General features: G+C 36.8%; 1 protein-coding gene across 2 annotated transcripts in view; it reads left to right on the top strand.

Annotated features, from left to right (window-relative positions):
• Positions 1 to 25,780, top strand: part of ATR (ATR serine/threonine kinase) — a 133,658-nt gene that overhangs the window by 96,223 nt on the left and 11,655 nt on the right. For both annotated transcript variants that reach the window (XM_024245003.3, XM_054552796.2), the window contains 6 exons: positions 16,833 to 16,930; positions 17,447 to 17,679; positions 18,937 to 19,071; positions 20,476 to 20,685; positions 21,768 to 21,911; positions 24,883 to 25,033. In XM_024245003.3, coding sequence (XP_024100771.1) covers positions 16,833 to 16,930; positions 17,447 to 17,679; positions 18,937 to 19,071; positions 20,476 to 20,685; positions 21,768 to 21,911; positions 24,883 to 25,033 — 971 coding nt within the window. The remainder of the gene's footprint in view (positions 1 to 16,832; positions 16,931 to 17,446; positions 17,680 to 18,936; positions 19,072 to 20,475; positions 20,686 to 21,767; positions 21,912 to 24,882; positions 25,034 to 25,780) is intronic.

Raw genomic sequence — 25,780 nt, 5'->3', positions numbered from 1 at the left:
GCTCACTCTCCTGAGTAGCTGGTATTACAGGCGCATGCCACCACACCCAGTTAATTTTTGTGTTTTTAGTATAGACAGGGTTTCACCATGTTGGTCAGGCTGGTCTCGAACTCCTGACGTCGTGATCCACCCACCACGGCCTCCCAAAGTGCTGGGATTATAGATGTGAGCCACTCCACTCAGTCTTTGTGGTTATATTTTATTGCAGTGGAATACTTCCTTCTAGCCCATTCCAATAAGAAGTAGTATAATATATATACATGAAAATGATTTTGACATTAGACTTGTAGAAAGTACTTATTCTTAAACTAGTTAATAGGTGAAATATAACTTTTAATTTCATATATCGGTGTATTATAGTCAAGTAGTATAATCTCAGGCCTACTGTTTATATTTTTATAAATTATTAATTACTAAGAAACAATATCATTCCATACATTCTCCTTATCATACTCATGTACCATTGCTTTACATGGAAGGATATCTTCAGATCAATATATCTGTTAAAATTGCCTATTATGAGGTACTATGACTTCTCAGTTAAATATTTTCAGAAATTAAAGCAATATCTGTAAGCCATGGGTGGTGGTGTGTGCCTGTAGTCCTAGCTACTTTGGAGGTTGAGGTGGGAGGATTACCTGAACCTGGGACTTCAAGGCGGTGGTGAGCTGTGATTGCACCACTGCACAGCAGCCTGGATAACAGAGCAAGACCCTGTCTCAAAAAAAAAAAAAAAAAAGCAAAAAAAGAAGAAAGAAAGGGGGCATATGTTCTCAGGATCTCCTGAGGGCTGTGTCACACAAGAAAAAAAATGGAAAAAAAAAGCAATATTTGTTCATCATCAATGGTATTAGGGTAGCAAAATGACTAAAGGTACTAAAGGCAGTTCTTTTTTTTTTTTTTTAATTGACCAAGTATCACTCTGTCACCGAGGCAGGAGTGCAGTACAATCATAGCTAACTATGACCTTGAACTCTGGGCTCACGTGATCCTCCTGCCTCAGCCTCCTTAGTAGTTAGGACTATAGGCACATGCTACCATGCCCAACTATGTTTTTAAATAATTTTTTGTAGAGACAGGGTCTCACTATGTTGCTTAGGCTGATCTTGAGCTCCTGGCCTCAAGCAATCTTCCCACCTCAGCCTCCCAAAGCTCTGAGATTACAGGTGTGAGCCATCACTCTTGGCCCAGTTCTTTTGAAAAATGAGTGATAGCTTCTTTTGTTTGCTGTTTAGTCTTAGTATATATCATGTGCCTTGGGATATAGAATTTACTTAACACATTTCTTTTAAAACAAGTAGCTATACAAAGTCCTCTATATGCATAAAACTGTTATGTATAGTGAGTATTTTTAAAGTACCCTTCAGGAATGTAAGTACATTTTAAAACCTGTTTCTATCCATAGTAGTTAAAATAAAATATTTGTATGCTTAAGGGAGTAAACTTAGCTATTGAGACATATTTATCCCCTGACTGAATAATTGTGTTATTACTGATTAAATATCAATGTTTGCCCTTAAGAATCTAGGATCCAATTAGGGATAGAAACCTTAAGTACATAAAACATTTAAATAATGCTACATAATAGAATGTGTGATTAGATATCAAAATAGGCTGGGCTCAGTGGCTCATGTCTGTAACCTCAGAATTTTGGGAGGCTGAGGCAGGCAGATTGCTTGAGCCCAGGAGTTCAAAACCAGCCAGAGCAACATGGTAAGACCCCATCTCTACCAAAAAAAATACAAAAATTATCCAGGCATGGTGGTGCATGCCTGTGGTCCTAGCTACAAGGGAAGCTGAGCCAAGAGGATTGCTTGAGCCCAGGAGGTGGAGATTGCGGAGAGCTATGATCATGCCACTGCACTCCTGCCTGGGTGACAGAGAAAGACTCTATCTCAAAAAAAAAAAAAAAAAATCAAAATAAATGTGGTAAATATCAGATATGGCTGGGCATGGTGATTAATGCCTGTAATCCCAGAATTTTGGGATGCTGAAATGGAAGGATTGCTTGAGCCCAGGAGTTCAAGAAAAGCCTAGGGAACATGGCAAGACCTCATCTCTACAAAAAATAAATAAATTAGCCAGGTATAGGGTGTACAACCATGGTCCCAGCTATGTGGGAAGCTATATTAGCCAGATACGAAAAATGAACCAAACAAGTCCAGAAGTCATGGAGGTCAAAAGTCAAGCCACAAGCAACTGGCTTTATGATTTCAAAAGTGTACTTCTTTGCATTGAATTGCTACAAAAGTCTGGTAGACCTCACGAAGAAGGTATACTAGTAATCCAAATTCAACAGCACATTAAAAGGATCATCCACCATGACCAAGTGGAATTTACTCCAGAGTGCAAGGATGGTTCAACATATCCAAATATATATATTTGATATACCACATTAATAGAATGAAGGACAAAAACCATATGATCATCTCATCTCAATAGATGCAGAGAAAGCACTTAACAAAATTCAACATCCTTTTATGACTAAAAAATTTCAGAGGGGCGGTTCCAAGATGGCCGAATAGGAACAGCTCCAGTCTACAGCTCCCAGCATGAGCAGCACAGAAGATGGGTGATTTCTGCATTTCCAACTGAGGTACCGGATTCATCTCACTGGGGCTTGTCGGACAGTGGGTGCACGACAGTGGATGCAGCGCACCGAGCATGAGCCGAAGCAGAGCAAGGCATTGCCTCACCTGGGAAGCGCAAGGGGTCAGGGAATTCCCTTTCATAGCCAAGCAAAGCTGTGACAGACAGCACCTGGAAAATCAGGTCACTCCCACCCTAATACTGCGCTTTTCCAATGGTCTTAGCAAACAGCACATCAGGAGATTATATCCCGTGCCCGGCTCTGAAGGTCCCATGCCCACGGAGCCTCTCTCATTGCTAGCACAGCAGTCTGAGATCGAACTGCAAGGTGGCAGCAAGGCTGGGGGAGGGGCGCCCGCCATTGCTGAGGCTTGAGTAGGTAAACAAAGCGGCCGGGAAGCTCGAACTGGGTGGAGCCCACTGCAGCTCAAGGAGGCCTGCCTGCCTCTGTAGACTCCACCTCTGGGGGCAGGGCATAGCTGAACAAAAGGCAGCAGAAACCTCTGCAGACTTAAATGTCCCTGTCTGACAGCTTTGAAGAGAGTAGTGGTTCTCCCAGCACAGAGTTTGAGATCTGAGAACTGACAGACTGCCTCCTCAAGTGGGTCCCTGACCCTTGAGTAGCCTAACTGGGAGGCATCCCCCAGTAGGGGCAGACTGACACCTCACACAGCCGGGTACCCTTCTGAGACGAAACCTCCAGAGGAACAATCAGACAGCAACATTTGCTGTTCAGCAATATTTGCTGTTCTGCAGCCTCCGCTGCTGATACCCAGGCAAACAGGGTCTGGAGTGGACCTCCAGCAAACTCCAACAGACCTGTAGCTGAGGGTCCTGACTGTTAAAAGGAAAACTAACAAACAGAAAGGGCATCCACACCAAAACCGCATCTGTACGTCACTATCATCAAAGACCAAAGGTAGATAAAACCACAAAGATGAGGAAAAAACAGAACAGAAAAACTGAAAATTCTAAAAATCAGAGGCCCTCTCCTCCTCCAAAGGAATGCAGCTCCTCACCAGCAACGGAACAAAGCTGGATGGAGAATGACTTTGACGAGTTGAGAGAAGAAGGCTTCAGATGATCAAACTTCTCCAAGCTAAAGAAGGAAGTTTGAACCCATGGCAAAGAAGTTAAAAAACTTGAAAAAAGATTAGACGAATGTCTAACTAGAATAACCAATGCAGAGAAATCCTTAAAGGACCTGATGAAGCTGAAAACCACAGCACAGGAATTACGTGACGAATGCACAAGCTTCAGTAGCCAATTCGATCAACTGGAAGAAAGGGTATCAGTGATTGAAGATCAAATGAATGAAATGAAGCGAGAAGAGAAGTTTAGAGAAAAAAGAATAAAAAGAAAGAAACAAAGGCTCCAAGAAATATGGGACTATGTGAAAAGACCAAATCTACGTCTGATTGGTATACCTGAAAGTGACGGGGAAATGGAACCAAGTTGGAAAACACTCTGCAGGATATTATATAGGAGAACTTCCCCAACCTAGCAAGGCAGGCCAACATTCAAATTCAGGAAATACAGAGAACGCCACAAAGATACTCCTCGAGAAGAGCAACTCCGAGACACGTAATTGTCAGATTCACCAAAGTTGAAATGAAGGAACAAATGTTGAGAGCAGCCAGAGAGAAAGGTTGGGTTACCTACAAAAGGAAGCCCATCAGACTAACAGCTGATCTCTCGGCAGAAACTCTACAAGCCAGAAGAGAGTGGGGGCCAATATTCAACATTCTTAAAGAAAAGAATTTTCAACCCAGAATTTCATATCCAGCCAAACTAAGCTTCGAAAGTGAAGGAGAAATAAAATCCTTTACAGACAAGCAAATGCTGAGAGATTTTGTCACCACCAGGCCTGTCCTAAAAGAGCTCCTGAAGGAAGCACTAAACATGGAAAGGAACAATTGGTACCAGCCACTGCAAAAACATGCCAAATTGTAAAGACCATCGATGCTAGGAAGAAACTGCATCAACTAATGAGCAAAATAACCAGCTAACATCATACTGACAGGATCAAATTCACACATAACAATATTAACCTTAAATGTAAATGGGCTAAATGCTCCAATTAAAAGACACAGACTGGCAAATTGGATAGAGTCAAGACCCATCAGTGTGCCATATTCAGGAGACCCATCTCATGTGCAGAGACACACATAGGCTCAGAATAAAGGGATGGAGGAAGATCTACCAAGCAAATGGAAAACAAAAAAAGGCAGGGGTTGAAATCCTAGTCTCTGATAAAACAGACTTTAAACGGACAAAGATCAAAAGAGATAAAGAAGGCCATTACATAATGGTAAAGGGATCAATTCAACAAGAAGAGCTAACTATCCTAAATACATATGCACCCAATACAGGAGCACCCAGATTCATAAAGCAAGTCCAAGAGACCCACAAAGAGACTTAGATTCTCACACAATAATAATGAGAGACTTTAACACCCCACTGTCAACATTAGACAGATCAATGAGACAGAAGGTTAACAACAATATCCAGGAATTGAATTCACCTCTGCCGCAAGCAGACCTAATAGACATCTACAGAACTCTCCACCCCAGATCAACAGAATATACATTCTTCTCAGCACCACATCACACCTATTCCAAAATTGACCACATAGTTGGAAGTAAAGCACTCCTCAGCAAATGTAAAAGAACAGAAATTATAACAAACTGTCTCTCAGACCACAGTGCAATCAAACTAGAACTCAGGATTAAGAAACTCACTCAAAACTGCTCAACTACATGGGAACTGAACAACCTGCTCCTGAATGACTGCTGGGTACATAACAAAATGAAGGCAGAAATAAAGAAAGATGTTCTTTGAAACGAATGAGAACAAAGACACAACATACCAGAATCTGTGGGACACATTTCAAGCAGTCTGTAGAGGGAAATTTATAGCACTAAATGCCTACAAGAGAAAGCAGGAAAGATCTAAAGTTGACACCCTAACGTCACAATTAAAAGAACTAGAGAAGCAAGAGCAAACACATTCAAAAGCTGGCAGAAGGCAAGAAATAACTAAGATCAGAGCAGAACTGAAGGAGATGGAGACACAAAAAAGCCTTCACAAAATCAATGAATCCAGGAGCTGGTTTTTGGAAAAGATCAACAAAATTGATAGACCGCTAGCAAGACTAATAAAGAAGAAAAGAGAGAAGAATCAAATAGACACAATAAAAAATTATAAAGGGGATATCACCACCGATCCCACAGAAATACAAACTACCATCAGAGAATACTATAAACACCTCTACGCAAGTAAACCAGAAAATCTAGAAGAAATGGATAAATTTGTGGACACATACACCCTCCCAAGACTAAACCAGGAAGAAGTTGAATCTCTTAATGGACCAATAACAGGCTCTGGAATTGAGGCAATAATTAATAGCTTACCAACCAAAAAAAGTCCAGGACCAGATGGATTCACAGCCGAATTCTACCAGAGGTACAAGGAGGAGCTGGTACCATTCCTTCTGAAACTATTTCAATCAAAAGAAAAAGAGGGAATCCTCCCTAACTCATTTTATGAGGCCAGCATCATCCTGATACCAAAGACTGGCAGAGACACAACAAAAAAAGAGAATTTTAGACCAATATCCCTGATGAACATTGATGCAAAAATCCTCAATAAAATACTGGCAAACCGAATCCAGCAGCACATCAAAAAGCTTATCCACCATGATCAAGTGGGCTTCATCCCTGGGATGTAAGGCTGGTTCAACATACACAAATCAATAAATGTAATCCAGCATATAAACAGAACCAAAGACAAAAACCACATGATTATCTCAATAGATGCAGAAAAGGCCTTTGACAAAATTCAACAGCCCTTCATGCTAAAAACTCTCAATAAATTAAGTATTGATGGGACATATCTAAAAATAATAAGAGCTATTTATGACAGACCCACAGCCAATATCATACTGAATGGGCAAAAACTGGAAGCATTCCCTTTGAAAACTGGCACAAGACAGGGATGCCCTCTCTCACCACTCCTATTCAACATAGTGTTGGAAGTTCTGGCCAGGGCAATCAAGCAGGAGAAAGAAATAAAGGGTATTCAATTAGGAAAAGAGGAAGTCAAATTGTCCCTATTTACAGATGACATGATTGTATATCTAGAAAACCCCATTGTCTCAGCCCACAATCTCCTTAAGCTGATAAGCAACTTCAGCAAAGTCTCAGGATACAAAATCAATGTACAAAAATCACAAGCATTCTTATACACCAATAACAGACAAACAGAGAGCCAAATCATGACTGAATTCCCATTCACAATTGCTTCAAAGAGAATAAAATACCTAGGAATCCAACTTACAAGGGATGTGAAGGACCTCTTCAAGGAGAACTACAAACCATTGCTCAAGGAAATAAAAGAGGATATAAAGAAATGGAAGAACATCCCATGCTCATGGATAGGAAGAAACAATATTGTGAAAATGGCCATACTGCCCAAGGGAATTTATAGATTCAGTGCTATCCCCATCAAGCTACCAACGACTTTCTTCACAGAATTGGAAAAAACTACTTTAAAGTTCATATGGAACCAAAAAAGAGCCCGCATTGCCAAGTCAATCCTAAGCCAAAAGAACAAAGCTGGAGGCATCATGCTACCTGACTTCAAACTATACTCCAAGGCTATGGTAACCAAAACAGCATGGTACCGGTACCAAAACAGAGACATAGACCAATGGAACAGAACAGAGCCCTCAGAAATAATGCCACACATGTACAACTATCTGATCTTTGACCACCCTTAGAAAAACAAGCAATGGGGAAAGGATTCCCTATTTAACAAATGGTGCTGGGAAAACTGGCTAGCCATATGTAGAAAGCTGAAACTGGATCCCTTCCTTACACCTTATACAAAAATTAATTCAAGATGGATTAAAGACTTAAATGTCAGACTTAAAACCATAAAAACCCTAGAAAAAAACCTAGGCAATACCATTCAGGACATAGGCACGGGCAAGGACTTCATGTCTAAAACACCAAAAGCAATGGCAACAAAAGCCAAAATTGACAAATGGGGTCTAATTAAACTAAAGAGCTTCTGCACAGCAAAAGAAACTACCATCAGAGTGAGCGGGCAACCTACAGAATGGGAGAAAATTTTTGCAATCTACTCATCTGACAAAGAGCTAATATCCAGAATCTACAAAGAATTCAAACAAATTTACAAGAAAAAACCAACCCCATCAAAAAATGGGCAAAGGATATGAACAGACACTTCTCAAAAGAAGACATTTATGCAGCCAACAGACACATGAAAAAATGCTCATCATCACTGGCCATCAGAGAAATGCAAATCAAAACCACAATGAGATACCATCTCACACCAGTTAGAATGGCAATCATTAAAAAGTCAGGAAACAACAGGTGCTGGAGAGGATGTGGAGAAATAGGAACACTTTTACACTGTTGGTGGGACTGTCAACTAGTTCAACCATTGTGGAAGTCAGTGTGGCGATTCCTCAGGGATCTAGAACTAGAAATACCATTTGACCCAGCCATCCCATTACTGGGTATATACCCAAAGGACTATAAATCATGCTGCTATAAAGACAGATGCACATGTATGTTTATTGTGGCACTATTCACAATAGCAAAGACTTGGAACCAACCCAAATGTCCAACAATCATAGACTGGATTAAGAAAATGTGGCATATATACACCATGGAATACTATGCAGCCATAAAAAATGATGAGTTCATGTCCTTTGTAGGGATATGGATGAAGCTGGAAACCATCATTCTCAGGAAATTATCGCAAGGACAAAAAACCAAACACCGCATGTTCTCACTCATAGGTGGGAATTGAACAATGAGAACACTTGGACACAGGAAGGGGAACATCACACACTGGAGCCTGTTGTGGGGTGAGGGGCTGGGGGGAGGGATAGCATTAGGAGATATACCTAATGTTAAATGACGAGTTAATGGGTGCAGCACACCAGCATGGCACATGTATACATACGTAAAATCCTGCACGTTGTGCACATGTACTCTAGAACTTAAAGTATAATTTAAAATATATATATATAAAAAACATGACATGTATATAAGTTATAAAGCATAATAATAGAATGAACATCCATTAATCTAGTCTAACCTTTATGTCACCCCTCTATCCCTGGAGGCAACCACTATTTCCAATTTTGTGTTTTTTATTCCTTTGTTTTTTAAAATAAAAGAAGCTTTTTAAAAAAATATTTTTTTTTTTAAATTATGTGTAGAAGGAATGTACCTCAACACAGTAAAGACCATGTATGATAACCCCAAAGATAACATCATACTCAGTGGTGAAAAGTTCAAAGCTTTACCTCTAAGATTCAGACAAAGATGCCCACTCTTGCCACTTATATTCAATATAGTACCAGGAATCCTAGCCATAGCAATTCGAGAAGAGAGAGAAATAAAAGGCATCCAAATTGGAAAAGAAGTCATCAATTTTTTTCTGTTTGCAGACAACATTATTTTATATACTGAAACCCTAAGACTCCAATAAAAAACTATTAGAACAAATAAATGAATTCAATAAAGTTGCAGGATATAAAGGCAACATACAAAAGTAAGTAGCATTTCTATACACTAACAACAGAGTACTCGCAGATAAATTAAGAAGACAATCTCATTTACAGTAGCTACAAAAAATAAAATAAAATACTTGGGAATAAATATAAGGCAAAAGACCCATACAATGAAAACTATAAAACATTGATGAAAAGAAATTGAAGACATAAACAAATGGAAAGATATCCTATTTATGTATTGGAAGAATTAATATTATTAAAATGTTCATACTGCCCAAAGTGATCTACAGATTCAATGTAGTTTCTATCAAAATTCCAATAGCTTTTTCTTTCTTTCCTTTTGTTTTGTTTTGTTTAAAAATTCTGGCTGGGCATAGTGGCTCACACCCATAATCCCAGCACTTTGGGAAGCTGAGGCAGGTGGATCACTTCAGGTCAGGAGTTTGAGACCAGCCTGGCCAACATAGTGAAACCTGGTCTCTACTAAAAATACAAAAATTAGCCAGGCATGGTGGCACACGTCTGTAATACCAGCTACTAGGGAGGCTGAGGCAGAAGAATTGCTTGAACCCAGCAGGCGGAGGTTACAGTGAACCGAGATCGTGCCTCTGCACTCCAGACTGGGAGTCTCAAAAAAAAAAGAAAAAAAAAAAAAATCCAATAACTTTTTTCACAGAAGTAGAGAAAAAAATCCTAAAATTTGTATGGACCTAGAAAAGACCTCAGATAACCAAAGAAATCTTGAGCAAGAACAAAGCTGGCCAGGCGTGGTGGCTCACACCTGTAATCATAGCACTTTGGGAGGCTGAGGTGAGTGGATTGCCTGAACTCAGGAGTTCAAGATCAGCCAGGGCAACACGGTGAAACCCCATCTCTACTAAAATACAGAAAATTAGCTGGGCATGGTGGCATGTGCCTGTAATCCTAGCTACTCAGGAGGCTGAGGCAGGAGAATTGCTGGCACCCAGGAGATGGAGGTTACAATGAGCCGAGATTGTGCCATTGCACTCCAGCCTGGGTGACAGAGTGAGACTATGTCTCTAAAAAAAAAAAAGAATAAAGCTGAAGGCATCACACTACCTGACTTCAAAATATACCATAAAGCTATAGTAATCAAAACAGTATGACATTAGTATTAAAATGGCTACATAGTCCAATGGAACAGAGACCCTAGAAATGAATCCACGCATTTACACTCAATTGATCTTTGACAAAGGTGCCAAGAACCCACAATGCAGAAAGGACAGTCTCTTCGATAAATGGTGTTGGGACAACTGGATGTCCACATGCAATAAAATGGAGTTACACTCTTACCTTACACCATATACAAAAATCAACTCAAAATGGCTTAAAAACTTACTGGGTACATAAAGAAATGAAGGCAGAAATAAAGATGTTCTTTGAAACCAACGAGAACAAAGACACAACATACCAGAATCTCTGGGACACATTCAAAGCAGTGTGTAGAGGGAAATTTATAGCACTAAATGCCCACAAGAGAAAGCAGGAAAGATCCAAAATTGACACCCTAACATCACAATTAAAAGAACTAGAAAAGCAAGAGCAAACACATTCAAAAGCTAGCAGAAGGCAAGAAATAACTAAAATCAGAGCAGAACTGAAGGAAATAGAGACACAAAAAACCCTTCACAAAATTAATGAATCCAGGAGCTGGCTTTTTGAAAGGATCAACAAAATTGATAGACCGCTAGCAAGACTAATAAAGAAGAAAAGAGAGAAGAATCAAATAGACGCAATAAAAAATGATAAAGGGGATACCACCACCAATCCCACAGAAATACAAACTACCATCAGAGAATACTACAAACACCTCTACGCAAATAAACTAGAAAATCTAGAAGAAATGGATAAATTCCTCGACACATACACCCTCCCAAGACTAAACCAGGAAGAAGTTGAATCTCTGAATAGACCAATAACAGGCTCTGAAATTGTGGCAGTAATCAATAGCTTACCAACCAAAAAGAGTCCAGGACCAGATGGATTCACAGCCAAATTCTACCAGAGGTACAAGGAGGAACTGGTACCATTCCTTCTGAAACTATTCCAACCAATAGAAAAAGAGGGAATCCTCCCTAACTCATTTTATGAGGCCAGCATCATCCTGATACCAAAGCCAGGCAGAGACACAACAAAAAAAGAGAATTTTAGACCAATATCCCTGATGAACATTGATGCAAAAATCCTCAATAAAATATTGGCAAACCGAATCCAGCAGCACATCAAAAAGCTTATCCACCATGATCAAGTGGGCTTCGTCCCTGGGATGCAAGGCTGGTTCAATATACGCAAATCAATAAATGTAATCCAGCATATAAACAGAACCAAAGACAAAAACCACATGATTATCTCAATAGATGCAGAAAAGGCCTTTGACAAAATTCAACAACCCTTCATGCTAAAAACTCTCAATAAATTAGGTATTGATGGGACGTATCTCAAAATAATAAGAGCTATCTATGACAAACCCACAGCCAATATCATACTGAATGGGCAAAAACTGGAAGCATTCCCTTTGAAAACTGGCACAAGACAGGGATGCCCTCTCTCACCACTCCTATTCAACATAGTGTTGGAAGTTCTGGCCAGGGCAATTAGGCAGGAGAAGGAAATAAAGGGTATTCAATTAGGAAAAGAGGAAGTCAAATTGTCCCTGTTTGCAGATGACATGATTCTATATCTGGAAAACCCCATTGTCTCAGCCCAAAATCTTTTTAAGCTGATAAGCAACTTCAGCAAAGTCTCAGGATACAAAATCAATGTGCAAAAATCACAAGCATTCTTATACACCAATAACGGAGAAACAGAGAGCCAAATCATGAGTGAACTCCCATTCACAATTGCTTCAAAGAGAATAAAATACCTAGAAATCCACCTTACAAGGGACGTGAAAGACCTCTTCAAGGAGAACTACAAACCACTGCTCAATGAAATAAAAGAGGATACAAAGAAATGGAAGAACATTCCATGCTCATGGGTAGGAAGAATGAATATCATGAAAATGGCCATACTGCCCAAGGTAATTTATAGATTCAATGCCATCCCCATCAAGCTACTAATGACTTTCTTCACAGAATTGGAAAAAACTACTTTAAAGTTCATATGGAACCAAAAAAGAGCCTGCATCGCCAAGTCAATCCTAATCCAAAAGAACAAAGCTGGAGGCATCACACTACCTGATTTCAAACTATATACAAGGCTACAGTAACCAAAACAGCATGGTACTGGTACCAAAACAGAGATATAGATCAATGGAACAGAACACAGCCCTCAGAAATAACATCGCATATCTACAACTATCTGATCTTTGACAAACCTGAGAAAAACAAGCAATGGGGAAAGGATTCCCTATTTAATTAATGGTGCTGGGAAAACTGGCTAGCCATATGTAGAAAGCTGAAACTGGATCCCTTCCTTACACCTTATACAAAAATTAATTCAAGATGGATTAAAGACTTAAATGTTAGACCTAAAACCATAAAAACCCTAGAAGAAAACCTAGGCAATACCATTCAGGACATAGGCATGGGCAAGGACTTCATGTCTAAAACACCAAAAGCAATGGCAACAAAAGCCAAAATTGACAATTGGGGTCTAATTAAACTAAAGAGCTTCTGCACAGCAAAAGAAACTACCATCAGAGTGAACGGGCAACCTACAAAATGGGAGAAAATTTTCGCAACCTACTCATCTGACAAAGGGCTAATATCCAGAATCTACAATGAACTCAAACAAATTTACAAGAACAAAACAAACAACCCCATCAAAAAGTGGGCAAAGGACATGAACAAACACTTCTCAAAAGAAGACATTTATGCAGCCAAAAAACACATGAAAAAATGCTCCCCATCACTGGCCATCAGAGAAATGCAAATCAAAACCACAGTGAGATGCCATCTCACACCAGTTAGAATGGCAATCATTAAAAAGTCAGGAAACAACAGGTGCTGGAGAGGATGTGGGGAAATAGGAACACTTTTACACTGTTGGTGGGACTGTCAACTAGTTCAATCCTTGTGGAAGTCAGTGTGGCGATTCCTCAGGGATCTAGAACTAGAAATACCATTTGACCCAGCCATCCCATTACTGGGTATATACCCAAAGGACTATAAATCATGCTGCTATAAGGACAGATGCACATGTATGTTTATTGCGGCACTATTCACAATAGCGAAGACTTGGAACCAAGCCAAATGTCCAACAATGATAGACTGGATTAAGAAAATGTGGCACATATACACCATGGAATACTATGCAGCCATAAAAAATGATGAGTTCATGTCCTTTGTAGGGACATGGATGAAATTGGAAATCATCATTCTCAGTAAACTTTCGCAAGGACAAAAAACCAAACACCGCATGTTCTCACTCATAGGTGGGAACTGAACAATGAGAACACATGGACACAGGAAGGGGAACATCACATTCTGGGAACTGTTGTGGGGTGGGGGGAGGGGGGAGGGATAGCTTTAGGGGATATACCTAATGCTAAATGACGAGTTAAATGGTGCAGCACACCAGCATGGCACAGGTATACATATGTAACTAACCTGCACATTGTGCACATGTACCCTAAAACTTAAAGTATAATAATAATAAAATAAAATTTAAAAAAAATAAAGACCTGAAGCTGTAAAACTACTAGAAGAAAACATAGAGGAAAAGGTTCATGGCATTGGTTTGGGCAATAATTTTTTTGTATATGAACCAAAAAGCACAGCCAACAAAAGCAAATATAGACAAATGATATTATACAAACCAAAAGACTTCTGCATAGCCAAGGAAACAATCAACAGAGTGAAAGGACAACCTATAGAGTGGGAGAATGTATTTGCAAACCACGTATCTGTTAGGGGGTTAATAGCCAAAATAGGTAAGGAACTCAAACAACTTAATAGTAAGAAAACAAATCACCTGGCCAGGCATGGTGGCTCATGCATGTAGTCCCAGCACTTTGAGAGGCTGAGGCAGATGGATCGTTTGAGCCCAGGAGTTCAAGACCAGCCTGGGCAACATGGTGAAACCCGCATCTCTACAAAAAAAATACAAAAATTATTCGGGGATGGTGGTATGCACCTGCAGTCCCAGCTGCTCAGGAGGCTGAGGCAGGGGCGTCACTTGAGCCTGGGAGGTGGAGGTTGCAGTGAGCCAGGATCATATCACTGCACTCCAGCTCAGGCAACAAAGCCAGATCCTGTCTGAAAAAATAAAAATAAAGATAGAAAAAAGGGAACAAATTACCCAATTAAAAAAAATGGGCAAAGAGTCTGAGCAGACATTGTTCAAAAGAAGACATAAAAATGACCAACAGAGGTATATAAAAAACATTCAGCATCGTTAATCATCAGATAAATGCAAATTAAAAACACAATGAGATGTCACCTCACACTTGTTTGAATGGCTATCATATAAAAGACAAAAGATAACAAGCATTGGAGAGGATATGGGGAAAAGGGAACCCTTATACACTGTTGGTGGGAAGGTAAATTAGTACAGGCATTATGGAAAACAGCATGGAGATTCCTTAAAAATTAAAAATAGAAATATCATATGATCTAGCAATCCCACTATGGGGTATATATCTAAAGGAAATTAAATCAATATGTTGAAGAGATGTCTGCACTCCCATGTTCATTGCAGCATCTTCACAACAGCCAAGCTATGGAATCAAACTAAGTGTCCACAACATGGGAATGGATAAAGAAAATGTGGCATATGTATGTATACTTATACACACACACACACACACACACACACACACACACACACAATGGAATAGTATTCAGCCTTAAAAAAGAAGGAATCCTGTTATTTGTGAGAACATGGATGAACCTGGAGATTATTCTATGTGAAGTAAGCCTGGCACAGAAAGATTAATACTGAATTATCTTACTTATATGTAGAATCTAAAAATGTTGAACTCATAGAACTAGAGAGTAGAATGGTGATTACCAGGGGTTGGGGTAATGAGGAGTTGGGGAGATGTTGGTCAAAGGACATAAAACTTCAGTTAAATAGAAGGAATAAATTAAAGAGATCTACTCTACAACATGGTCACTATAGTTAACAAATGTTTTGTATTGAAAATTGCTGAGAATAGATTTTATTCCACAACAAAATAAATATGTGAAATAATTAGCATGCGTGAGTTAGCTTGGTTTAGCTCTTCCACAATGTATACATGTTTCAAAACATGTGCACAATAAATATACACAATTTTTATTTGTCAATTTAAATAAATGAAATGTTTAAAAACAAAAACATCATGTTGTGCACCTTTAAAAAAAACCTGCTAGCTCTCCTAATTTCTGGTTAAATTAATCTTTACAAAATAAGAAGGGGAAAAGAAAGTCCCCACTTCTTCTGTAGTTGTAGAATGGTAAATGCAATTCTATGTCATTAAACTGTCTCTATGGGTCTCAAAAAGATATCTGTACATTCATGTTCATAGCAACATTATTCACAATAGCTAAAACATGAAAGCAGTGCAAGAGTTCATTGGGAGATTAATTGATCAGCAAAATGTGATGTAGACACAATGGAATATTATTCTGCTTTAAAAAGGAAGGAAATTCTGACATATGGTACAACATGGATGAACCTCGAGGACATTATGCTAAGTGAAATAAGCCAGTCACAAAAAGGACAAATACTGTATGTTTCCACTTATATGAGGTACCTTCAATGGTCAAATTCATGAAGACAGAAAGTAGAATGGTGGTTGCCAGAGACTAGGTGGGGAAGGAGATGGGAAGTTACTGTTTAATAGGTACGAGGTTCCAATTTGGGAAGACGAAAAAAGTTCTGGAGGGGGAATGGTGGTGATGATTACGCAACAACGTGAATGTACAACCATATTAATATAACACTGAACTGTATACTTAAAAATGGTTGTGATGGTACATTTTATGTTATGTATGTTTTACCACAATAAAATTTCTTTTGAAAATAAACTGATGTCCAGGCCCCCAAAAAATTCAAGAAGGAGAGAACTTTAACTTTTCACAAATTTTACCAGAAACAGCGTTGAGTGGTTGGTTTGTAGCATGGTGCGGAAACTAGACCTGTTGGAAGATGTATACTGGTGAGTGGCAAGATGCTAAGATTGGAAAATTATGGAGATAAAATATTCTGAATATTTGAATCCCAGGCAGAATCATTTATATAGTTTTAATATGTAGGTAATGATTCCTGTTTTTTAATAAGGGGAGAGCATGATAAAGCCAGAATTTCAGGAATGTTAGTCTGGAATTTATTGAAGGGTAGAAATATGGATTTAGGGTGACCAAGTTATTATAATTTCCCAGAAATGGAATGATTGGACCTAACCTAGGCTTATGGCCAAAGAATGCAAATGAAGGCACAGAGATCCTAAGGAAAAATTGAAAGAAGTATTGATAGACTTTGATTAGAGCAGAATTTGTATAATGTACAAATTCTGTATACTGTAAGTGGAAACATACAGTATGTACATGTTTTTGGTACAGGGAATATAGAGCTAAGTGAGCTAAAAAGGAGACAGAGGAGTCAAAAATAACTTCTAGGAAGAAATATGGATACCATAATTTTTTTGAAAACCGTATGTGGTAGTTTGAATCTTTAAATTTTAATTCGTATAATATAAAAAAGACAGCTATGCTAATAGTGTTTCTTGTCTATATAATTGCAGATCTCTACAATATGGAAATCAGTTCATATATCAGTCAATGCCACGAATGTTAACTCTATGGCTTGATTATGGTACAAAGGCATATGAATGGGAAAAAGGTATAACTCTTCACGTAAAAATTTCAAAGGACTAGGAATTATAACTTTGGTATAGAGTCAGATTTGGCTGGACAGTCTAATTTCCTAAAAGCTTGGAATGAATTTGATAATTAAGATATTATGTAAGTGTGAGTAAGATACTAAATGTTAAAAAGGAAAGACAAATCATAGACTTTTAAAGTAGTTTTAATTCAGGGCCACAAATACAAATCTGATTATTTCTTGATGAACCTAACACATATTAAAATGTGTTAGTTTTAGCCAAATAATTTACCCTAAAAATTAAAATGGATAGTGAAAATTAATGTCCCTTGGGTTTTTGAATGGCTCTAAATATTTTTTCTAGTTGGACAGAGACAACTATCTTTTCACAAATTGGCAAGTGATCTAACCTTGGGCATGGGAATAACATACTTTAAAGCTATTTTTAAAACAAAATTTTTCTTCTGTGAAATGAACTGATATACTGATTTTTCTCTTTCCTTTACTGTTTATTAAACTTATTTCTTCCCCCAGCTGGCCGCTCCGATCGTGTACAAATGAGGAATGATTTGGGTAAAATAAACAAGGTTATCACAGAGCATACAAACTATTTAGCTCCATATCAGTTTTTGACTGCTTTTTCACAATTGATCTCTCGAATTTGTCATTCCCATGATGAAGTTTTTGTTGTCTTGATGGAAATAATAGCCAAAGTATTTCTAGCCTATCCTCAACAAGCAATGTGGATGATGACAGCTGTGTCAAAGGTAAAAGGGTCTTTTACCTTTTTATATGAAAAGATCTTTTACCATTTTATATGAACTTGATTATGTAATACTAATATGTAGATACAAGTTCCAGGGCTACTCTCCTATATTAGATTAGTAATTTAAATTTTTTTTAAAGAGAGAAATTTATAGCATTATATCTTAATATTTGGATATATTTACCATATGAAATGAAGTAACTAGTATGTTTAAGATCAAATAATTCAGCATGTGTTTTCTTTATGAAGTCTAGTAAACAGTTAATGCTTGATGCAAAATGGTTACCTATGTTTTCACAAATATTTTAATCCAAACTACCTGAATTTTTATTTTTTTTCCCTTAAAAAACAGGGTCTTTCTCTGTTGCCCAGGCTGGAATGCAGTGGTGGGATCATAGCTCAGTGCAGCCTCAAAGTCCTGGGTTCAAGTGATCCTCTTGCCTCAGCTTCCCAGTAGCTAGGATGATAGGGGTGTGTCACCATGTACAGTTAATTTTTAAATTCTTTTTGTATAGATGGGATCTTGCTGTGTTGCTCAGGCTGGGCTGAAACTCTTGGGCTCAAGTGATCTTTCTGCTTTGGCCTCCCAAAGTGCTGGAATTACAGGCATGAGCTATCATGCCCTTCCAGTACCTGAATTATTAATACTAAAAAACCATTATTGCATCATTAATGGGAATTCATATGTTGGTCAATATATGTAATAAGTAAATATTTAGAGAATTTAGACAATACAGAGACATAAAACAAAAATTAAAATTCACACCTTGGGCCATTCATTAATGTTTTGATGTAATTTTATTTGTATATTTTCTAGCATATTTTAACACTAAATTTAATTATGTTGCCATACAATTTCATATTTTTCACTTTATTGTTTCCATGTTATTAAATATAATTTGAAGATATAATTTTAATATATAAAATTCTAAAAAATAGCCTTCAATAACTTATTTAACTGTTTAGTTAATCATTAAGGTTATTTCTATTTTTCTTGCAATTGTAACACATCTAGATATGTCTATGTTTATTCTCATTTGTAATTATTTCTTCAGGGCAGATCCCTATAACTTTATAATTCACAAAGTTATAGGGTGGCAATATTTGTATGGCTCTTGATAGCATTGCCAAATAAATTTTCAGGAAATTTGTATCATATAAACTCTCATCATGAATACTTTTTAAGTTTTTTGTCAAGCAAAAAATTTATCTTTTAAAAATCCTGTATAAAATAGCATTTAACTCTTTTTTATGACAGTCATCTTATCCCATGCGTGTGAACAGATGCAAGGAAATCCTCAATAAAGCCATTCATATGAAAAAATCCTTAGAGAAGTTTGTTGGAGATGCAACTCGCCTAACAGATAAGCTTCTAGAATTGTGCAATAAACCGGTACTATCATAATCTTAGTGCTTATAAACTGATGTTGGGTAATTATATATATATGTATATAATTTGAGCGGATTTTCTCATTTGATTAATTAAATTAAAATTCTAACATATAGGTGTACACATATATCAAAATGTATTATATATTTTAATTATGTATGATTTATCTTAATAAAGCAGTTTTTAATATTTCTAATACATCTTACTTCCAAATACCCTCTAATATTTCTAAAAGTTCTTCTTAATGTAAATTAAGAATTTTCCGAGAGTAGATATCCATGTTTCTCAGTAATTTTTAGTAGAGAATATGAAATGTAAGTATGTAAAATATTCTAAGTTACTTATGGTAGTCTCTATGATTATATCATATCTTTAAACTTTCAAAATTCATATACATTATTAAACTACACTTATGATTGGAAAGAGGGTTGGGGTTTTGCTTTTCATTCTTTTAGTATACATTTCAGTGCCTATGAGGGGACAAGCACTATGCTAAGGGAAACAAGATGAATAAAATCTGTTCTCATGCCTGAGGTGCTTATAGTCTTTTAGGGAACTAAGCAGATGGTTCTCTAGAGTAATAAGTACTTTTTTCAGTAGATTTGTGACTAAAGTAGGAACGTGGTTACGGGAGTAACCCCATAATTCTACCTAAAGTATTAGAGAAAAACCCCCAAGGATGTATAGGAAAGATAAAAGTGGGAGGTGGGGGTGCTTATAAGGAGGAAGAGAGAAGCTCTTTAATAAGGTACATAGCTAGACCTCACTTGACAAATATTCAGAGTCCATCAGTGTTTATAGATGAAAAGATACAGACTATTTCTCACCTTTCCTTTATCAATAAACATCTCAAAAGGGTAATCTGCATTTATTATCTCCATTAATCCCATTTGACCTCTGATGCACTTGACATTATCAAAAACAGTGTTATGGTGGCCAACATTTATTAAAACACTAACACTGTTGTAAGTGCTTTACATGTACAGGTTTCCAGTTCTTTATCTGAAACCTTTGTGGCAAGCTACACTTAGAAATTTAGGATTTTTAAGATTTTAGTGCATATTTAATATTTGATATTTCCACTGAGGGTAACCTGTTGGAGTATCCCATAATCAAATACATAACTGTTTCTTCAGTGACAGTTTAATTTACAGAGCTCTTTGGATTTTCTAATATCTGATAATAGATTATAGGCCTCTACTCTCTCCTTTAATCATTAAACAATACTATGATGTAGGTACTATTATTAATGAGGTAAATGACAGAGGTTAAAATGGGATGATTAGGAAATACTTAGAAAACCACAGACTGCTGAACCTTTGTAATCAAAATATTGTAAAAGTGAAATTTTTGTTATAGTTGAATTTAAGGTAAACAGAAATTAAAATGCACTATTTATTTTTTCAGGTTGATGGAAGTAGTTCCACATTAAGCATGAGCACTCATTTTAAAATGCTTAAAAAGCTGGTAGAAGAAGCAACATTTAGTGAAATCCTCATTCCTCTACAATCAGTCATGATACCTACACTTCCATCAATTCTGGGTACCCATGCTAACCATGCTAGCCATGAGCCATTTCCTGGACATTGGGCCTATATTGCAGGGTTTGATGATATGGTAAACTTCAGTTTTATATGACTATGATTTTAAAATTTAGTTGTTAAAAACTTCAAATTAAGATAAAAAATGTATTTCACAAAATCTACGTGAATCTTATTTGTGAAGAAAAAAATAAATGGAAATACAGAAGAGTAAAACTAAACTCATTTGTACGGATGGCAAAAAAATTTCAGTGATTAAAAAAAGTTCTGATTCATGATTCACATTCACCCTAATGTTTTGATTTTTCAAATGCTCCTATTGTTTTAGTATGACTATAATCTTTATTTTTTCACAATTTGATTTTTCTTTTCTTTTCTTTTTTTTTTTGGAAACAGGGTCTCATTCTGTTGCCCAGGTTGGAATACAGTGGTGCGATCTCAGCTCACTGCAACCTCTGCCTCTTAGGCTCAAGCAATTTGCTCACCTCAGCCTCCTGAGTAGCTGGGACTACAGGTGCATGTCACCATGCCCAGCTAATTTTTTAAATTTTTTGTAGATATGGGGTTTCGTCATGTTGCCCAGGCTAGTCTCGAACTCCTAGGCTCAAGCCATTCTCCTGCTCAGCCTTCCCAAGTGTTAGTATAACAAACATAAGCCACTGTACCCAGTCTATGCTTTGTTTTTAATTTAAGCAGTATTATTCATCTTATTTACTCACTTCATTAGGTACACTTAATTTTGGAGGAGTTTGTTTTTTCAAAAATCAAATTACTTTTAATTGATAAAGCTTGAAAAACAGAGTCTCAGGCTCTGCAGAAAGATCCTGAAAAGATGTTTCAAAAATCTTTTAAACATTTTGACTGCTTTGAAGGGGCTGTCTAAATTTGAATATGTAAGTACTTGTATTGGCGATGAAGTAATCTTTTTATGTCATAGCTATTTTTAATGGGTGAAAATGTTTCTGTTCATATACAGTCATTCTTTTCATAGGTCATAGATAATTAAAATAAAAGATTTTTAAAATACAAATTCACTACATAATATAGCTGGTAATATTCTTTTTTTTTTTTTTTTTTACATAACTCAAGGTTTATAATATATAGACATTTACACAGAAATTTTTGGCCCTAATTCATATATAACTCATCATCTTTTAGGTGGAAATTCTTGCTTCTCTTCAGAAACCAAAGAAGATTTCTTTAAAAGGGTCAGATGGAAAGTTCTACATCATGATGTGTAAGCCAAAAGATGACCTGAGAAAGGATTGTAGACTAATGGAATTCAATTCCTTGATTAATAAGGTTTGGAGATAGTTTGCTTTTATTTTATTTATTTATTTTTTATTTAAAAAATTTTTTTGACTATTATAAAACCAGATTGCTTTTATTTCAGAGTTGCTATAATTACTATCAATCTGATATAGGCATTTTAGTTTACAAACAGATCACTCTTAAAAAGCAGGAATGAAATATACTGTCTTTTTCATTTTCACTTAATTTTTTTATTGAGATAAAATGTACATACATAAAACTTAACATTTAACAGTTTTTGAAGTATATCGTTCAGTGGCATTAAGTACATTCACATTGTTGTACAACCATCACCACTATCCCTCTCCAAAACTTTTTTCATCTTCCCAAATTGGAACTCTGTGTCTATTAAACAATAACTTCCCATTTCCCTTCCCCTCAGCCTCCAGCAGCCACCATTTACTTTGTCTCCATGAATTTAACCATTTGAGGTACTTCATATAAGTGCAGTATTTCTCCTTTTATGACTGGCTTAAATCACTTGGCATTATTCAAAGTTCATTCATTTTATAGCATGTGTTAGAATTTTCTCCCTCTTAAAGCTGAATAATAGTCTATTGTTTCCATCCACATTTTATTTATCTATTTATCCAGTGATGGACATTTGGATGCTTCTGCCTTTTGGCTATTGTGTTAATATATTTATCAAAAGATAAATAGGCTGGGTGCAGTGGCTCATACCTGTAATCCTAACACTTTGGGAGGCCCAGGAAAGAGGACCACTTGAGGCCAAGGGTTTGAGACCAGCCTGGCCTATATAGTGAAACCCTGTCTTTACAAAAAATAAATAAATAAAAATTAGCCAGGCATGGTGGCACGTGCCTTGTAGCCCCAGCTACTCAGGAGGCTGAGGCAGGAGGATTGTTTGAGCCCAGGAGTTTGAGGCTACAGTGAGCTATGATCATGCCACTGCACTCTAGCCCAGATGACAGAGCCAAGACCCTGACTCTTAAAAATAAATAAATAGATAAATTAAAGGTAATCATTAGCATTTTTTCAGTTCTATTGGTATTTGATTTCTATCTCAAAGATGATATGAGGAATCTTATTAAAGGGTTATTATAAATGTATGGCTTTATGTATTTTGGATTATTCTGTAACCAGGTATTTGTAAATGCATAGTGTATGTTTTTTTTCCATTGGTAAAAATTGATCCATACTGTGGAAAGAAGAAACTTTATTACTTTTCTACAAGCTTTTTCTCCCTTCTTCTCATTGCCTTCCCACATTTTAAGCTCATAGATCTTTAGCATAGAAAAGATGTAGCAGTAGATGAGTTTGTTTTTTAAAAAAAGAACAGTTATAGTCTGCTTGGTTTAACCAAAAGTAATTTAAAAATTAATGCCACATTAAAAAGCTATTTCAAAAGCAATATGAAAAGGAGGATTATTTTTTATTTTAACATATTATTTGGGCTGGGTGTGGTGGCTCATGCCTGTAATCCCAGCTGAGGCGGGCAGATCACTTGAGGCCGGTAGTTCGAGACCAGCCTGGCCAACATGGCGAAAACCTTTCTCTACTAAAAATACAAAAATTAGCCAGGCATGGTGGTGTATGCCTGTATTCCCAGCTACTTGGGAGACTGAGGCATGAGAATTGGTTGAGCCTGGGAGGCGGAGGTTGCAGTGAGCCCAGATCATGCCACTGCACTCCAGCCTGGGTGACAGAGTGAGATTCTGTCTCAGCAACAACAACAACAAAAAGTATTGTTTGTTAAAATGGTACCTTAATTCACTAACTACTGAACCATTAGTATGTTCTCTCCAAAGCTCCCTGAGTGTTTTTCTGAGTATCAGATTTACTTGAGTATCAAGTGACCTGGCTTTAGTTTATAAATTTACATTAATCAGCTTTGTTACTTTAATTAAAGTATTTTGTTACATTTTCCCTCATGAACATGGTAAAATAAAATAGCCTGATTGTAAAAAACTATGTTAGTTGTGGAGGCCACACACTGATCTTTATATGAGATTCTATGGCCATATTGTTTTCCTGGTAGTTATGGAACCTATTTCCTAAAGTAAAATGTATTTGTGGTCAGTGATTGTGCTTTTGAATTGAGCAGGTATGCTTGCTTCATACAGGTCTAGAATTAAACATAATACTGTTTATTTTCACCTGATATACAGGATCAATCAGATGGAATATGTAAGGCTTTCTTCTGCTAAGGGATAGCTTTTGAAATAAGGTGTGATAAACCGCAAGAGAAGCAATACATTTTGAGGATGTCATAGAACTCATGCTCTTTTGTTTATGTGTTTTAGAAATAATTAAAATTGGCCAGGCGCGGTGGCTCACGCCTGTAATCCCAGCACTTTGGGAGGCCGAGGCAGGCGGATCACGAGGTCAGGAGATTGAGACCATCCTGGCTAACACGGTGAAACCCTGTCTTTACTAAAACTACAAAAAATTAGCTGGGCGTGGTGGCAGGCACCTATAGTCCCAGCTACTGGGGAGGCTGAGGCAGGAGAATGGCAAGAACCCGAGAGGCAGAGCTTGCAGTGAGCCGAGATTGAGCCACTGCACTCCAGCTTGGGCGACAGAGCAAGACTCCATCTCAAAAAAAAAAAAAAAAAAGAAAAATTAAATAGCAGTCTCTGTGCCTAAAGACTTAATGTTTCAGTAATACCTATAAAGCAATAGAAAATAAAACAGCAGTATTTTGTCATTGTTAAATATACAACTTAAATATTTTAAATACAATATTCTTGTCACATTAATAGTGAATAATTAAAAAGAAGGACCTACCCAGGACATTTTTAATAATCTGTAAATAGATTAGAGATACTGTCCCAGTAGTTTCCTTCCCTACCATTCAGAAGAATTATTCATGTATACCACATAGTAAGCCTTCAACGACATTCTTTTGTTATGAAATGAACAATCTTTAAATATATTTGATATAACATTTAGAAATTTTGAGTTCTATCTTGTTTTTAAATTTATGTGTATTTTTTAACAGTGCTTAAGAAAAGATGCAGAGTCTCGTAGAAGAGAACTTCATATTCGAACATATGCAGTTATTCCACTAAATGATGAATGTGGGATTATTGAATGGGTGAACAACACTGCTGGTTTGAGACCGATTCTGACCAAACTATATAAAGAAAAGGGTACTAAAATTAATTCTTATACATATATAGTGTGGGTATAATAGCTACTAAGTTATATAATATGGGTATAATTGGTATTAATATATGTTAGCATATGTTTTTTGATATAAGCTATAGTGAAATTTCTAGATTTTATATACAGAAACACTTAAGTGTTTCCATCCCTTCCTTCCTTCCTTCCTTCCTTCCTTCCATTTTGATTCCTTCCCTGTCATCATCCCAACAGGATTTGAGGTAGCTTACAAAACTATATATGAATATTTGTTTTTCACAGATATTGGTTAACAATTCTGAAACTATGTATATACAGTACTAGTTTTCAGCAAATAAGTAAATATGTTGTATAATGAGAGCCAGTTTTCTCACTATTGGAGAAAGGAAAGAGAGAAGGCTAGAATGAAGTCTGACATTTTAGATTGGAATAAGAGGCTCCAATTGTCCAAACCTGGAATAATTTGAGTAACAAAATAAATAATGATTATAAACTATTATAACCCATGGAATAAACAAATAAACATGAGTCCATACTGATATAAACAGATATTTGAGTAAATAAATAAATAGGGAAGTGGGAATAGTTCTTCCTTATGTACTAATAGAATTTCAATGAATAAATGTAGAAAGGATGATGGAAATAGGAAATTAGCAAACACTATAGTAATAATTATTGCAGGCAGTGATTATTAATGGATGCTAAAATTAATAGGCAAAAGATGAGAAACAGGTTATTTGAAGAATCTTGAAGTA

This window comes from Pongo abelii, chromosome 2 (assembly GCF_028885655.2).
Source record: "Pongo abelii isolate AG06213 chromosome 2, NHGRI_mPonAbe1-v2.0_pri, whole genome shotgun sequence".
In the NCBI taxonomy this organism is placed as follows: domain Eukaryota; kingdom Metazoa; phylum Chordata; class Mammalia; order Primates; family Hominidae; genus Pongo; species Pongo abelii.
Note: the sequence above shows the minus strand (reverse complement) of the source record. Positions and strands in the feature narration are given on the sequence as shown.